Source organism: Zea mays, chromosome 10, assembly GCF_902167145.1.
Source record: "Zea mays cultivar B73 chromosome 10, Zm-B73-REFERENCE-NAM-5.0, whole genome shotgun sequence".
Taxonomy (NCBI): Eukaryota; Viridiplantae; Streptophyta; class Magnoliopsida; order Poales; family Poaceae; genus Zea; species Zea mays.
In genome coordinates this window covers 132,102,350-132,119,811 of record NC_050105.1, presented here as the reverse complement: position 1 = coordinate 132,119,811, position 17,462 = coordinate 132,102,350, and the positions used below count along the sequence as shown (strand labels likewise).

The following is a 17,462-nucleotide window of genomic DNA, read 5'->3' as shown; positions in this document are numbered from 1 at the left end:
TCATCGCCTCCTCAAAAAGACGTCATACGAGCTACTAACCGGTAACAAACCCAATGTTTCGTATTTCCGAGTTTTTGGGAGTAAATGCTACATTCTAGTGAAGAAGGGTAGGAATTCCAAATTTGCTCCCAAAGCCGTAGAAAGGTTTTTGTTAGGTTATGACTCAAATAAAAAGGCGTATAGAGTCTTCAACAAATCATCGGGTTTGGTTGAAGTCTCTAGCGATGTTGTATTTGATGAGACTAATGGCTCTCCAAGAGAGCAAGATGTTGATTTTGATGATATAGATGAAGAAGTTCCAACGGCCGCAATACGCACCATGGCGATTGGAGATGTGCGGCCACAGGAACAAGATGAACGAGATCAACCTTCTTCCTCAACAATGGTGCATCCCCCAACTCAAGATGATGAACAGGAGGCGTGTGATCAAGGGGGAGCACAAGATGATCATGTAATGGAGGAAGAAGCGCAACCGGCACCTCCAACCCAAGTTCGAGCGATGATTCAAAGGGATCATCCCGTCGACCAGATTTTGGGTGGCATTAGCAAGGGAGTAACTACTCGGTCTCGATTGGTTAATTTTTGTGAGCATTACTCCTTTGTCTCTTCTATTGAGCCTTTCAGGGTAGAGGAGGCCTTGCTAGATCCGGACTGGGTGTTGGCCATGCAAGAGGAGCTCAACAACTTCAAGAGGAATGAAGTTTGGACATTGGTGCCTCGTCCCAAGCAAAATGTTGTGGGAACCAAGTGGGTGTTCCACAACAAACAAGACAAGCACGGGGTGGTGACAAGGAACAAGGCTTGACTTGTGGCAAAAGGTTATGCCCAAGTCGCAGGTTTGGACTTTGAGGAGACTTTTGCTCCTGTGACTAGGCTAGAGTCCATTCGTATTTTGCTAGCATATGCCGCTCACCATTCTTTCAGGTTGTTCCAAATGGATGTGAAGAGCGCTTTCCTCAACGGGCCAATCAAGGAGGAGGTGTACGTGGAGCAACCCCCTGGCTTCGAGGATGAACGGTACCCCGACCACGTGTGTAAGCTCTCTAAGGCGCTCTATGGACTTAAGCAAGCCCCAAGAGCATGGTATGAATGCCTTAGAGACTTTTTAATTGCTAATGCTTTCAAGGTTGGGAAAGCCGATCCAACTCTTTTCACTAAGACCTGCGATGGTGATCTGTTTGTGTGCCAAATTTATGTCGATGACATAATATTTGGCTCCACTAACCAAAAGTCTTGTGAAGAGTTTAGCAGGGTGATGACGCAGAAATTCGAAATGTCGATGATGGGCGAGTTGAACTACTTCCTTGGGTTCCAAGTGAAGCAACTCAAGGACGGGACCTTCATCTCCCAAACGAAGTACACGCAAGACTTGATCAAGCGGTTTGGGATGAAGGACGCCAAGCCCGCAAAGACTCCAATGGGAACCGACGCACACACCGACCTCAACAAAGGAGGTAAGTCCGTTGATCAAAAGGCATACCGGTCAATGATATGGTCTTTACTTTATTTATGTGCTAGTAGACCGGACATTATGCTTAGTGTATGCATGTGTGCTAGATTTCAATCCGATCCTAAGGAGTGTCACTTAGTGGCGGTGAAGCGAATTCTTAGATATTTAGTCGCTACGCCTTGCTTCGGGATCTGGTATCCAAAGGGGTCTACCTTTTACTTAATTGGATATTCAGACTCCGATTATGCTGGATGTAAGGTCGATAGGAAGAGTACATCGGGGACATGCCAATTCTTAGGAAGGTCCCTGGTGTCATGGAGTTCTAAGAAACAAACCTCCGTTGCCCTATCCACCGCTGAGGCCGAGTACGTTGCCGCAGGACAGTGTTGTGCGCAACTACTTTGGATGAGGCAAACCCTCAGGGACCTTGGCTACAATTTGAGCAAAGTCCCACTCCTATGTGATAATGAGAGTGCTATCTGCATGGCGGATAATCCTGTTGAACACAGCTGCACAAAGCACATAGACATCCGGCATCACTTTTTGAGAGACCACCAGCAAAAGGGGGATATCGAAGTGTTTCATGTTAGCTCCGAGAACCAGCTAGCCGATATCTTTACCAAGCCTTTAGATGTTTTGCAAGTTGCGTAGTGAGCTAAATGTCTTAGATTCACGGAACTTGGATTGATTTATAGCATACATGTGTTTATGCCTTTGATCATGTTCCTTATGCATTTTACTGTTACTTATGGTGCTCAAGTTGTACAAGCACTCCCCGGACCTCACAAGTCCTTTGCAAGTGATGCACAAATTTAGGGGGAGATGTGCTACAACTTGACCCTTTGAGACTAACTGTGTGCTTGAGTTTGCTTAATTTAGTCTCAAATGAGGTTTGAAAGGGAAAAGGTGGACTTGGACCATGCAAGACTTCCACTGCACTCCGATGAAAGAGTAACTTTTCCAAGTTCATCTTTGTACTCTTATTGCCTTTTTACTCTTAGTTGAAGATTTTGGTGAGGCAATGGGGTTTAAGGGCCAAAATTGACCCCGTTTTGGTGCTTGATGCCAAAGGGGGAGAAAATAAGGCCAAAGCAATAAATGGATCAGCTACCACTTGTGAATTTTGAAACTTGTGAATTTTGAAAATAGTAGTACTCTTATTTGCTCTTATTGTCAAGAGTTGGTCTCCTGTGGGGAGAAGGTTTAATTATGGGAAAAAGGGGGAGTTTTTGAATCCTTGATCAATTTCTCATGAAATATCTCTCTTTATGTTTCAACATGTGTGTTTGACTTAGAGATAGGAAATTGAGGTTGATTTGCAAAAACAAACCAAGTGGTGGCAAAGAATGATCCATATATGCTAAATTTGAGTCAAAACAAATTTGAGTTCTTATTTGAATTGATTTTGTACTTGTTCTACTTGCTTTATGTTGTGTTGGCATAAATCACCAAAAAGGGGGAGATTGAAAGGGAAATGTGCCCTTGGGCCATTTCTAAGTGTTTTGGTGATTTAGTGTCCAACACAAGTGCCTAAGTGTCAAATGGTGGACGAAGTACAAATCAAGTATAAAGGTATGTTTCTCAGACTTAGTACATTGTTTTAGAGACTAATGTATTGTGTCTAAGTGCTGGAAACAGGAGAAATCGAATTGGAGAAGAGATGGCCTTGTTCAGCCAAAGCCAGCTCTGTTTGGGTGCACCGGACTGTCCGGTGCGCCAGGCTAGCTCAGGCAAACCTGCTACTCTCGGGAATAAATTAACGTCGTACGGCTATAATTCACCGGACTGTCCGGTGTGCACCGGACTGTCCGGTGAGCCAACGGTCGGCCGCGCGATCCGCGCGAGACATGTGGCCGAGCCAACGGTCGGGAGGAGGCACCGGACTGTCCGGTGTGCACCGGACAGTGTCCGATGCACCAACGGCTCCAAGGCTGCCAACGGTCGGCTTCGCCAAATAAGGAAGGAAATCCGCACCGGACAGTGTCCGGTGGTGCACCGGACTGTCCGGTGCGCCAGGCGACAGAAGGCAAGAATTGCCTTCCCAGATTGCTCTCAACGGCTCCTAGCTGCCTTGGGGCTATAAAAGGGACCCCTAGGCGCATGGAGGAGGACAACCAAGCATTCCTTGAGCACTCTTGATCACTCACACTCCATTCTTGCGCACTTGTTCGACATTCTAGTGATTTGAGCTCCGTTCTAGTGTGCTAGTCTTTTGAGCTTAAGTCTGGGTCTTGTGTGTGCGTATTTGCTGTGATCTTTGTGTCTTGTGTGAGTTGCTAATCCCTCCCTTACTTCGTGCTTCTTTGTGAACATCTTTGTAAGGGCGAGAGACTCCAAGTTGTGGAGATTCCTCGCGAACGGGATATAGAAAAGAAAAGCAAACACCGTGGTATTCAAGTGGGTCTTTGGATCGCTTGAGAGGGGTTGATTGAAACCCTCGTCCGTTGGGACGCCACAACGTGGAAGTAGGCAAGTGTTGTACTTGGCCGAACCACGGGATAAACCACTGTGTCTACCTGTGTTGATTCTCTTATGGTTATTGTGTTTCGCTAAGACTCTTCTCTAGCCACTTGGCAATACTGTGCTAACGCTTAACCAAGTTTTTGTGGCATTAAGTTCAAGTTTACAGGATCACCTATTCACCCCCCCTCTAGGTGCTCTCAATAACTTCCGAGTCAATACATTTGCATACTGTTTTAGGCCTTGTTCGTTTGTGCCGGATTGGTGGGTCGGAACGATTCCTAACCGGATTGCTTCTCTAATTTATATAAACTTTGATTAGCTGGAACGATTCCGGGTGTAATCCGACCCAAACGAACAAGGCCTCGACGGTCTCTACAGTTCTACACCGAAGCCGGAGAAGACCATGTGTTTTCTCTTCTTGAGCTCACCCAGTGACATGCATCTGAACTGTTCCACAAAGGATCCATCTCCAATGATCCGATCCAGCTGCACCCATATTCGTCCTTCTCCTTCACTTGCATCCTCGCCACCTCCTCCCCATATCTGACCCACACCTGGTGGCTCACCGCTCTGTCCTCGATGTAGCTCTTCTCTGTTTTCCTTTTCCCATTCTTCTTTGGTCGCACCCTTGCCTCCTCCTCCTATCTACATATGGTCGTTCTCTCGACTCCTTCTATCCGCATCTATCTTAGCGTTGGCCCGTCGCTCTATCCCTGATCCGGTTGCATCCTGTTCTCACCTTCTCTTTCGGTCATGCCCTCACCTCCTCCTCCAGCCCCCACCAGCTGACAATGTATCGTCGCTCCGCCCTTGATCCGCCTCCTCTCTATTTTCCCCTTCTCCTTCGGTTGTGCTCTCGCCTCCTCCTCTCCACATTTGCCCGCTTCCTCGCCTCTTCATCTCCGCATCCGACCAACAATGGCTCGATGTTCTACCCCCAATGTGGTTGTGCCCTCATTTTCCCATTCTCTTTCAATCACGCCCTTGCCTCCTCACCGCCGCATACAGTCGCTCCCTCGCCTCTTCAGCATCCTACCCGTGTTGGTTGTCCACTAGCTCCATGCCCAATCTAGTCGTGCCCTCATTTCCTGTTCAGTCATGCCCTTGACTCTCCTCCTCTTTGCATCTAGCCTACATTTGGCCAGCAGTGGCTCACCGCTCAGCCTCAAATTTGGTCGCACCCGGACACCATGCCCTAATCTGGCCAAAATTGTCCGGGAACATATCATGTGCACACATCCCCTTAGTGCACATATGTACAAATTAAATTTGCACCCTTCGTCCCATGATTAAGATTGAGATATTTTATTAAAAAACTTCAACACTTACTCATCGACGCGCAACTTATATTTGTGAAAAACCATTCGCACCTCAGACGTTGATCGTTAGAGAAAGGGTTCAAATTTAATATGTGCACCAGATGAATCATGTGCATTTGATACGTTACCTTTCACCCAAGTAGTAGGGATGAAAAGTGAGTATCAAGTTGTTAGCATAAATTTAATATTTTAAAATAAATATGTATGAAATTTAATAATCTTTTCTTATGTTATCAAATACATTATTTACTCCTTACAACAAAAAATATGAAAATATTTGTATCCGTATCCAAATTTGTATCCAATTTTTATATTTATCATATGAGAATATATATGATAAATTTAAGGCTTATTTTTATGAATCTTACAAGCTCAATACTAAAAACAAAAATATAAATTTAGATAATAAATTTTATATTCTATGTATCCGTAATCAAAGAAAAAGATCAAAAAATTGATATCCAAATAAGTATTATATTTAGCAAGGATTCACCTTTTAAAAAAAATAGAAAGCGTAGACGTGCGGGACCTAGAGAACCGAACGGCCTAAGAGAGGGTGAACTGAATCTAAAGAGTAGAACATCATTTGAAGTGTTTAGAGTTATAAAAATATTTGTAGCTCCAACAGAAAATAGATCATACTAGGACTCCATCATATAGAGTTCTAAATTTAGGATCTATGTGGCAGAGTCCTATAATTACTTATCGTCTCTTTTATAATTTTCTTCTGATGAGTTACGGTCTGATTGAATAGATGACTATTGGATGCACCCCTGGTTATACGCACGGGTCATACTACTATTGTTCTCGAAACTCTCATAATTTTCTTATAATGAGTCACCTTCTGAGGGCCTATTTGGATCTGAGAAGATCAAACAAAATAAGTTTAGTCACTTAGAGCATCTCCAAGAGACTAGCTAAATAGCTAGTCAAGCTAAATTTTAGAGGGTGTTTGGTTGTTCCTGCTAAAGTTTAGCCTGGGTCACATCAAGCGTTTGACTTTTAAATAAAAGTATGAAATATAGACTCAACCAACTGAACTAGATTCGTCTCGTCTTTTAATCTTCGGCTGACAAATTAGTTTTATAATCCGACTACATTTAATACCCGGAACGGAGATTCAAACATTCGATGGGACAGGGGCTAAATTTTAGCGGGGTGTAACCAAACACCCCCTTAGCTACTTAATAGCATAATAGCTCTTCAACAGACTAGTCATTTAACTTGCTAAGCTATCTGACTCTCTAAATTAACTCTCTCACTAGCCAAATTTAGCTAGCAACTCTCACTAGCCAAGCTAACTTACACGTTGGAGAGTCTGTTAGAATGGGATGTTATATATAGAGTTTAATATTTATAGAGAGATAAATAAAGAGTCAAATAGAGAGTTAAAAATAAAGAGTATTTTGTAGATGCTCTTAGAAGTTGCTAAAGACCTAAACAGAAAGAGCTAAACTTGAGTTGTACATACATACACACACTAGTAATCCTTATAAAGGAATGGACAGTTAATCCATATCCAGTTCTATATTTCACACTTAGAAAAAACAAAATATAGGTACACATATTTATAAGGATTACTAGTCGTTTACCTGTACGTTGCGACGGTTCACAATAATACCCACGTAAATTATCTACCAAAAAGATCTCAAGATTTTTTATTCATTTGTCTTCGCTATTCGCATAATATTTTTTATGAACGCACGGGTACCATAGGCAGCAAATCAGAGACCCCCATACCTTGTCTCCCCCACTTCTAATGTTTCGTAGAGCAGGAGGGGAAGGGAAGAGACGGATATACCTGTTCGTTGCTGGAGAAGAACACGACGAAGAAGTGGGCATATGAGGCGACATAGGTAGTATACCGCTAGATATATAAGGAGAGAGCACACAATCGGAGAAAGAAGTCCAGCCGGAGAAGCTCCAAACCGAAAGGCACCCGCACCAGCGTCAATCTGAGAAGGGCGAGAGAATGCGAGTGTCTTCCCAGCCCTGGACCCACTGAAGCGACACAACACAACCACCAACTCTATAACACATGCCAACTGCTGCCACACTACGGGCCTTGGTTGTCCAATATCTCAGACCTAGACTCCTCATCGCCAAGATAACCTAAGCGTGGCAGACGTCACCATGTCCTCCTCGACGACATGCACGGAGAAAGGACAGGAGCATGACCGAATCGCCCCGTATCCCGCATCGACGAGCATCGGTCGGCTCGCGGCTACGACCATGGGCGGGGGCAGCAGATTAGGAGGAAGAACAAGGCGAAGGCCGGGAAGACGAATGGGACGTCCGACAACGGCGAAAACGATGTACGCATGATGTAAAACGTACTCATGGACGTGTAATAGCCACTTCGCGAGTCGGAATACGGGGAGTAGACGCATGCTCTTATGCTCTCTGCCGAGAATGGGGTGCGCGCGGAGGTGGAGATACGAGGGGAGAGAGAGAAAAGGTAGAATGGCAAACAAGGTGGTGGTAACTGAGGCGAGGAACATCTTTATCGTGCGAAGGTATAGATGGTCAAATGAGTCGTGTCTGGCAAGTCAGCCCAAGACACGACCCATTTAATAGTGTCTGGGCCAACCCAGTACGAGCAACGTGCGGTGCTTGAGTCGTAGCCTCGGCCCGTAGTACTGGCCCAGCCTGACATGATTGTTTCTTAATTTTACAAAAAAACATATATATATATATATATATACACAATTTATATTCAATATTATAAACACTTGAGCATGTGTTCTACTGGTTAGACAGATTCATCTAGTATCTCCCATCTGGGTTTAAACCCCAACTCCTGTACTGTTTTTTAACATTTTACGCTAAGTTGATTTGAAAGAAATGTAGAGACTTTTGTAAAAAGAAGACGCAGGACTACCGTTAAACTGGTGCTTTAAGTATAGTAGAGACTAGTAAAATACTAGTACGTTGCTTTATATCTATGTAAATATGTTATGTTAGCTAGATAGATACAAATACAATTTTAGAGTCAACAATTATGGTTGAATCTCTACTTACGCATAATTTCAGCATTTTTATCCTTTAAGGTGTTGTTTGATTTAGTCTTTTTTATCCATTATTAACTCACATTACTGTTGAGGGTACGGAACCAAACAACACGTAAATTGTGTAGAGCACGAAAACGGTAGAAACTGAGGTAGTTTTGCTAATACAGTAGAGATCGAGATATATGTATTTATGAAAAAGGGGCAGCAGAAAGTGATGTGTCTACCAATATATCTACTAATCTAAGTGCAGATAAACTTTATACAACGGATCCGTCCATTGAACGACACCAAGAAATCCCTTCAAATGCCATTCATAAATAGGACCCGGACGAGAACTAGAAAAAACTCATAGCTAGATTCGTGTCGTTGAATCAACTTTGGGGATCGGCTTCACTGCTTGAAGTGCTGCAAAACAGAGATCTCAGATGGTGAGATATCTAGCACTGAAACTACCAACCAACCAAGACATTTGGAACTACACTAGGACAAAAGAATAAGCAGAAGACAAAATTGTTTCTATACATCTTTCTGGCCACGAGCATCCTTGAATTGTTCCGATAACTCCTCCCTCATTTCCTTGGCTGAAAAGGGGAGAACTCGGTCATCATTAGATTAGATGAATATATTGACAAACTGACAAAAGCCCCCAAAACTAGAAATCTGATACACTGTTCTAGCATGGTGGCAAATTAGGTACTCAATTACTCAATTGATGTTCAGATATACATATGTCCAAGTAATAAAACACAAAAGAGTAGAATTCAGCAAAACTGTTAACGATTTTACCAACAGAAAAATCTACCTTTAGACGATAGGCTCTCAAGAGTCTTGTTGGTCTTCACAGCAAACCTCTGGACTGCACGGCTGCAAAATATCATCAGACAAACAATCAATTCATTCACCTCAGAAGTTCCAACCCAAAAAACTTAACTAGCACAGCAAGTACATTTATTAGGATATATAAGCTAGTAGAATATAGTTCCTCGACGTCCAGCAGCATCAAACAAAAAATTCTGCCCTGGATAGCGAGAGGAACCACTGAGACTTTTGCTTCACCTTTCCAAAGCTCGTGAGCCAAAAACAGCTCATGGGCATGAACCAAGTGAAGCGGCACAAACAAACAAAACTGAACCAACGGCGGTAGCAGCAAATAAGCCTGTCATAAAGAAAATAGAGCACAACATTCATGGCAATTGATAACTCAGTCCCTTAGATGTTCTTTGAATCATGCGATCATGTCCGCAAGAATCATCACAGGTCTGTAACTGTGCAAGGAGTCATCACTGTTACCAAATATTATCAAAGACACTTCACTTCAAATCTAATGTTACCAAATAAACATCACTTCTAAGTTCTATAATCTAAGCATTAGAAAAAAAAGGAGAACGTCACCAGACAGTAAACCTATCAGAAAAAAAATTCTGAAACGATGACAGCTCAGCTTAGATGTGCTTTGAATGATGCGATCTTCTTGCAACAATCATCACAGATCTGTAACTATGTAAGGATTCGTCACTGTTATCACAGACATCATTTCAAAATCTAAACAGCCATCATGTGAAAGACAAGAATAATCAATAGCACAAAACAGCATTCTAACAGAGCCATGTATGTAAGAGCCGTGGGGTGCCCCTGTTCATGGGGAATAATTGAAGGCACACGGTAAAGAGCCGGCCCAAGATACAACGGAATTATGTAGCTTCAAGGGAACGAGTCCGTTGGGAACCGATTGGCAGAACCAATCCTCCCAACGACCAGATGACGAAGCGCAACAAATCGCATCAAATCCAATCAAATTTCTCCAAACAAACATAGATGTGCGAGGCGCGGGTAGACAGATCTGGGTATAGGGTAGGAAAAGGGGGGTGACTGGCTGAGATGAGGTGTGCTTACTTGTTGGCGAGGCCCTGGACGAAGAACTCGTTGACAACGTAGCTCAGCGCTCGACCGAATAGGTTGCCGCCGGCCATGTCAGAGGCGAGGAGGAAGAAGCTTCCGGTCTTCCGGATACTGAAAGGCGTAGAGGCGGCGGGTCAATGGGAAGACGAGAGATGTAAGACTTTATATAGAAAGGGATGGTCGTAGACGATAAGGTGGTTCCCTAACTGCGTGGACTTCTGTTTCCTTTTTTTTAGCGTAAAAAATCGGGCTTCTGGTGAAGAGATGTTGAAAATTGATGCCCGGTTGGGCAGGGCTGAAGGGCCGAAGATTTACGTCGGTTTCGTCATTCGTGAGGGCCGCCTTTCAAGAAAGTGAAAACAAATTTTGAACATTTAGTAAAAACAAGTACAGTCTAAAAAAGTTAAAACTAGCAGTGTGTCTGTGGCAACGCTATGCTAAAATACTAGTAGTATAAAATATGGTAAAATTCGTAGAGATAAAATGAACTATAAGATTTATTAAGATTTTTTGTCTTATATATTATGTAACCAAATATTGTTTGTCACATAATACATATCACATAACGAATGATCCTTCGAGGAGCCGACAATATCATTTGACTTACCCAACGATGAATTTCTCCATACCCGCATGGTTTAAATTTGAGGCTACAAAGAAAACAAATGTTTTTGTCACGTGAAGAAATACTCTCTCCGTTCTTTTTTATTTATCGTGTTTTAGTTTAAAAATTAATTAGCGGACGATAATATTGAAGAATAAAGGTAGTATGAACCAAGGCAAGGAGATAGGACGTATTTATACGCAAAATATTTTGTATGCTCTTCATTAAGAATTCTACTTATTTCTTTGATTTGGCCAAAATTATGGTTCTTTGTCTCGATACACCCCTAGATAGCACATCATAAAATTGTCGATGTGAGAAAATAGGCTCTGAAAGATAGAAACCAATATTTGTGAGGGTTTGGCCCTGCGCATTATTTATGGTCATTGCAAAACTCAAGTGGGTCCGAAATTATTTCCGCTTGAACTTAAAAAGGAAGTCAGATTTGGTCGAACGGGGCCATATGGATTCTAGAAATGAACACCCTCTTGCTTACATTGTGGTTGCCAAATATTTCTGTGTAAGTTGCATTGTCTTGGAAAGCTTTGATCATGAGTCTTGTTACATTGCACAATAAGTGGTTAGGATATATATTACAGAGAAGGATCATAGGGCAGCACTTTGAGTTCATGTGGAGACGGTGAAAGTCGCCTAAAAGGAGTGAATAGGCAAAATCTAAAATTTACAAACTTAAACACAAAACTTTATCTAGGGTTAGCGTTAGAAATAATGTAAATGAAATCGGAGTGCCGAAGAGTAGTTTTTCTTGCTATAAATTATTCAATCAATTACGGATAACTTTGTGAAAGTCGCTTAGAGGGGGGTGAATAAGGCGAAACTGAAATTTACAAAGTTAATCACAACTACAAGTCGGGTTAGCGTTAGAAATATAAGCGAGTCCGAGAGAGAGGGTGAAAAAAAAACAAATCGCAAGCAAATAAAGAGTGAGACACAAGAATTTGTTTTACCGAGGTTCGGTTCTTGCAAACCTACTCCCCGTTGAGGTGGTCACAAAGACCGGGTCTCTTTCAACCCTTTCTCTCTCTCAAACGGGCACTTACACCGAGTGAGCTTCTCTTCTCAATCACACGGGACACTAAGTCCCCGCAAGGACCACCACACAATTGGTGTCTCTTGCCTTGGTTACAATTGAGTGTTCACAAGAAAGAATGAGAAAGAAAAGAAGCAATCCAAGCGCAAGAGCTCAAATGAACAGAAATGTCGCTCTCTCTAGTCACTATTTGATTTGGAGTGATTCCGGACTTGGGAGAGGATTTGATCTCTTTGGTTGTGTCTAGAATTGAATGCTATAGCTCTTGTAAGGTGTAGAAGTCTAAAAACTTGGATGTAATGAATGGTGAGGTGGTTGGGGTATTTATAGCCCCAACCACCAAACTAGCCGTTTGGTGGAGGCTGCTGTCGCATGGCGCACCGGACAGTCCGGTGCGCCACCGGACACTGTCTGGTGCGCCAGCCACGTCACCCGGCCGTTAGGGTTCGACCGTTGGAGCTCTGACAGGTGGGGTCTTCTGGCTGTCCGGTGGTGCACCGGACAAGTCCTGTAGACTGTCCGGTGCGCCAGCTGCGCGTGCTCTGACCTCTGCGCGCGCAGGCGCGCATTAAATGCGTTGCAGTCGACCGTTGCGCGCGAAGTAGCCGTTGCTCCGCTGACACACCGGACAGTCCGGTGAATTATAGCAGAGCGGCCTCCATTTTCCCGAAGGTAGCGAGTTCAGCGTCGAGTTCCTTGGTGCACCGGACACTGTCCGGTGGCACACCGGACAGTCCGGTGCGCCAGACCAGGGCACACTTCGGTTGTCTTTGGCTCTATTTATTTGAACCCTTTCTTGGTCATTTTATTGGTCTATTGTGAACCTTTGGCACCTATAAAACTTATAATCTAGAGCAAACTTGTTAGTCCAATTATTTGTTTTGGGCAATTCAACCACCAAAATCAATTAGGAAAAGGTGTGAGCCTATTTCCCTTTCAATTTCCTCCCTTTTTGGTGATTGATGCCAACACAAACCAAAGCAAATATGGAAGTGCAGAATTGAACTAGTTTGCATAATTGTCGGCGTTTCGAGACCGGGGGGTCCCTGAGCCGACGAGTGAAGTGTCACCGCGTGCCCCAGCCCAGATGGGTCGACGCGAGGCCGAGCGCGAAGGGGGGAAGTGAGGTGGCCGGAGATGGGCGTGAGAGAGGTGGAAATCTCGCGGCCTTCGTGTTCGTCCCGCGCCCAGGTCGGGTGCGCTTGCAGTAGGGGGTTACAAGCGTCCACACGGGAGAGGGAGCGAGCGGCCTCACGCGAGCGCCTGTCTCGTCCTCGTCCCCGCGCGGCCAACCTTCTCTAAGAGGGCCCTGGTCCTTCCTTTTATAGGCGTAAGGAGAGGATCCAGGTGTACAATGGGGGGTGTAGCAGAGTGCTACGTGTCTAGCGGAGGAGAGCTAGCGCCCTAAGTACACACCATCGTGGCGGTCGGAGAGATTTTGACGCCCGGTTTGTGTGATGTCGTGGCCGTCGGAGGAGCGCTGGAGCCTGGCGGAGGGACAGCTGTCGGGGCCGTCGAGTCCTTGCTGACGTCCTCTTGCTTCCGTAAGGGGGCCGAGAGCCGCCATCGTCAGGGAGCGTGCGGGGCGCCATCATTGCCTATCTGGCGGAGCAAGCCAGATGAGACGCCGGTCTTGTTCCCCGTAGCCTGAGTCAGCTTGGAGTAGGGTAATGATGGCGCCTCCTGTTGACGTGGCCGGTCCGCGCCCTAGGTTGGGCGATGTGGAGGCTCCTCTGAGGTCGAGGTCGAGTCTGTCTTCCGTGGCCGAGGTCGAGTCCGAGCCCCTAGGTCAGGCGAGGCGGAGGCTGTTGGCTGAGGCCAAGGCGAAATTTGAGTCCTGGGGTCGGGCGAAGCGGAGTTCGTCGTCTTCTGGGGCTGAGCCCAAGTCTGAGCCCTGGGTCGGGCGGAGCGGAGTTCGCCGTCTTCCGGGGCTTAGCCCGAGTCCGAGCCCTGGGTCGGGCGAAGCGGAGTTCGCCGTCTTCCGGGGCTTAGCCCGAGTCCGAGCCCTGGGTCAGGCGGAGCGGAGTTCGCCGTCTTCCGGGGCTGAGCCCAAGTCTGAGCCCTGGGTCGGGCGGAGCGGAGTTCGCCGTCTTCCGGGGCTTAGCCCGAGTCCGAGCCCTGGGTCAGGCGGAGCGGAGTTCACCGTCTTCCGGGGCTTAGCCCGAGTCCGAGCCCTGGGTCGGGCGGAGCGGAGTTCGCCGTCTTCTGGGGCTTAGCCCGAGTCCGAGCCCTGGGTCGGGCGGAGCGGAGCTTCCTATGGTGCGTGCGGCCGGGCCTGACTGCCTGTCAGCCTCACTCTGTCAAGTGGCACCACAGTCGGAGCGGTGCAAGCGGCGCTGTCTTTCTATCAGACCGGTCAGTGGAGCGGCGAAGTGACGGCGGTCACTTCGGCTCTGTCGGCTGAGGGGCGCGTGTCAGGATAAAGGTGTCAGGCCACCTTTGCATTAAATGCTCCTGCGATTTGGCCGGTCGGTGCGGCGATTTGGTCAGGGTTGCTTCTTGGTGAAGACAGGGCCTCGGGCGAGCCAGAAATATGTTCGCCGCTGGAGGGGGGCCTCGGGCGAGGCGGAGATCCTCCGGGGTCGGCTTCCCTTGTCCGAGGCTAGGCTCGGGCGAGGCGTGATCGAGTCCCTCGAATGGACTGATCCCTGACTTAATCGCACCCATCAGGCCTTTGCAGCTTTATGCTGATGGGGGTTACCAGCTGAGAATTAGGAGCTTTGAGGGTACCCCTAATTATGGTCCCCGACAGTAGCCCCCGAGCCTCGAAGGGAGTGTTAGCACTCGCTTGGAGGCTTTCGTCGCACTTTTTTGCAAGGGGACCAGCCTTTCTCTGTTGCGTTTTGTTCCAGTGGGTGCGCGCGAGCGCACCCGCCGGGTGTATTAGCTCCCGAGGCCTCGGAGGAGTGGTTTGACTCCTCCGAGGTCTTAACGCCTCGCGCAATGCTTCGGCTGGTCTGGTCGTTCCCTCATGCGAGCTGGCCGTAGCCCGGGTGTACGGTCGGGTCCAAGTTCTCGGGCTGGTATGTTGACGCCGTCAACGGTTTGGCCGGAGCCGGGTTTGTGAGAGCAGCCCCCGAGCCTCTGCACAGGGCGAGAGGGCGATCAGGGACAGACTCGACTTTTTTACTTACGCCCCTGCGTCGCCTTTCCGCAAGGAGGAGGGGGGAGAGCGCCATGTTGCCCTCGGTGGGTGCCGAACATGGTGTCTCCGGTGAGCTGCAGGCGGGTGATCCGAGCGGACGTCCGTGCCCCATTCGTTAGGGGTCGGCTAGAGGCCCAGAGGCGCGCCCAAAAGTACCTGCAGGTGATCTGCCGGACCCGGTCCCCTGGCGACGGGCTCCGAGGGCTCGATGCCTCCCTCTGATGGGATTCCGTTACAAGATCGTTCCCGCTGGTCTCGGAAATGTCCTACGGTACCTCGGGAGCGCAGCCCGAGCCTTGGTTATGTATCGAACGTACCCATGGTCATCCCTCGCTCTGTGTCTGAGGCGGCTGTGAACCCTTCGGGGGCCAGCCTTCGAACCCCTGATCAGTAGTGGGCGCGGAGCCTGAGTAGCCTGAGGCGGCCGTTGAACCCTTCCGAGGGGCCGGCCTTCGAACCTCTGACCAGTAGTGGGTGTGGAGCCCACGTGCTCTGAGGCGGCTGTTGAACCCTTCCGAGGGGCCAGCCTTCGAACCTCTGATCAGTAGGGAGGCTCGGAGCCTAGTTCCTTCACGGGGAAGGATCCTTTTCGGGGTATCCCCCTTTCCCGGTCCCTGTTGCAAGAGAGAGAAAGAGGAAAAAAGGAAAAGGATACGAAATCGAACGACGCGGTGTACCTTTTTTGACGCGGTCATTATGGCGAAGGCGAAGCATCGTTCGCTTCTCCTGCCAGAGGCGCCGCCTGTCCCGCCGCGGAGTTAATGCGACGGGGCGAGTGGTTCGCGGGGTAGCCGTTGCGCGTGCGCGAGCCATTCGAGGAACGGGACACGGGCGCGTTGTCTTCACGCCGTGAGAGAGGGTTCTCTCGCTGCCCCGGATGGGACGTAAGCTTGGCTGACGACGTGACCGCTGCTCCTGCCCGCCTGCCACCACCATTACTGCCGGCCCATTTTTGGCCGCATTGACCGTCGCGCCAGGCTGGCGCCGCTGGGTCGTGCGCTGGGTCGCCTCGAGTCGCGGTATTGGTTCCGCAGTCGAGGAGGCGCGGTGGTGGCGCAAGCGGCGGTGCAGTTGCATGCACGAAGCATTCGGCGCGCCGGTTGCATGACGTGTGGGCCTGGGCCTCCATGCTGGGCGTGTTGGGAGTCGGAGAAGAGCGCCCACTTGGCGCGGTTGCATGCCGCCTGCATGGCTGCCCGCCCTTTCGCCCGCTGGTCTGGGCAAAAGTGGAGAGCCGCTTGTAACCGCTGGGCGGTTGCACGCACCGCGCACGGCGGTTTGGCTTCTTCTGCTCTGGGCCGGCTTGCATGACGTGTGGGACCCAGCCCCCGCGCCGTAGGGGAGGACCTTGGAGCGTGTTGGAGAAGACTCAGCCCACGACGGCTGGGGACGCAAGTAGGGAGAGTCCCCTTTAAAAGGAGGGTGACCCTCTTGGAAGGCGACCATGTCTTCGCGCTCCCTTATGCATCGTGTCTTTCCACCTTCCAAGCCCCCGGATGGGGGATATCCGCCGTCTTTCCGCTTCGTCGTTGGAGGAACGCAACTCCGCGGGAGTTGGTACCTTTCAGCCATCATTCGGCTTCAAGGATTTTCATCAGCCAGCCCGGCCGTACCCCTCTGCCGGCGGTCACCCGAGACGGTGACCACCAGCCCCTGGGTGGGGAGAAGCAAGCCGGGCTGCGATCTTGGTCCCACCCTCAGCTTCAAGGATGTTCATCATCCTCGCTGGGGTGGAGGCCGGGCTGAGCTGGAGCTCTACGTCCCGCGCGGGTTCGTGGGTCGGCCTCTCCTTCGGCGTTCGAGGGAGAGGGCGCTCACTGGCCCTGCGGGCAGGTCGGACTTCGACAACGCGGGGCTGGTCGACGGCGGGCGTCGTCAGCCTCAGCGCGTCGGGCTCGTCGGCTTAGCTCCCGGTGCCCCCTCCTGCCAGAAGGCGGCTGCCGAGGGGAACTCCACGCGGAGGTCAGTGCCCCACTCGCCCGGGAGGATCTAAGTGGGGATCTGTCGGAGGGCTGACGGCCCCTGTCGTCGGTGCCGAGGTGGAGGCGGCTCGAGAAGTCCCCGTTGCCGACGGGATCACCGCCACCATCCGCGCTTCGGGCCTCCGGCTCTTTGTACTTGTCCTCGCCCCTCGAGCGTCGGCGTGGGCGAGGGCAAGATTGCAGCAGCATCTGCCCTGAGGCCCTCGCTGCTGCAGTTCGGCCACCCGGAGCGGGGGTCATTGTCGTTGCTGCCGGAGCGGACGACGGCGAGCCGCCCGTCGGTCTTCTGTTGCTCCGCAGGCCCCTCCCCCATCGAGTGGGGTTGTTCGTACCTGCGGAGGTGGAACCGGAGTTCCGTTTGCAACGGCACTTCGAATGCCAGTGTTTTTGTTCATTGTGGCTGTCGAGGCCTGAACATGCATGTAATTTTGGCACGGAGCCGTGTTTTTTCCTCATTTTCGAGCACTAAAACTCGCCTGTTGGTTGTCTGAACCGCTTCACCAAGCGTGAGTCGCCCCGTGTAAAGGTGACGGGTGAG

General features: G+C 48.9%; 1 protein-coding gene and 3 non-coding genes across 4 annotated transcripts; all 4 read right to left on the bottom strand.

Annotated features, from left to right (window-relative positions):
- Positions 1 to 8,405: 8,405 nt before the first annotated feature.
- On the bottom strand, positions 8,406 to 10,278 carry LOC100275908 (uncharacterized). The gene is made up of 4 exons (NM_001328363.3): positions 10,137 to 10,278; positions 9,046 to 9,107; positions 8,766 to 8,824; positions 8,406 to 8,648 (listed from the first exon to the last, which is right to left on the bottom strand). Exons 1-4 carry the CDS (start codon positions 10,211 to 10,213, stop codon positions 8,634 to 8,636), a joined length of 213 nt encoding a protein of 70 aa, NP_001315292.2. The 5' UTR covers positions 10,214 to 10,278; the 3' UTR covers positions 8,406 to 8,633.
- On the bottom strand, positions 9,215 to 9,360 carry LOC111590396 (small nucleolar RNA snoR136). Its single transcript, XR_004853521.1, has one exon. It is a non-coding gene; the product is annotated as a small nucleolar RNA snoR136 (small nucleolar RNA).
- Positions 9,439 to 9,534, bottom strand: LOC111590331 (small nucleolar RNA SNORD25). The gene has a single exon (XR_004853462.1). It is a non-coding gene; the product is annotated as a small nucleolar RNA SNORD25 (small nucleolar RNA).
- Positions 9,675 to 9,766, bottom strand: LOC111590332 (small nucleolar RNA SNORD25). Its single transcript, XR_004853463.1, has one exon. It is a non-coding gene; the product is annotated as a small nucleolar RNA SNORD25 (small nucleolar RNA).
- Positions 10,279 to 17,462: the final 7,184 nt, after the last annotated feature.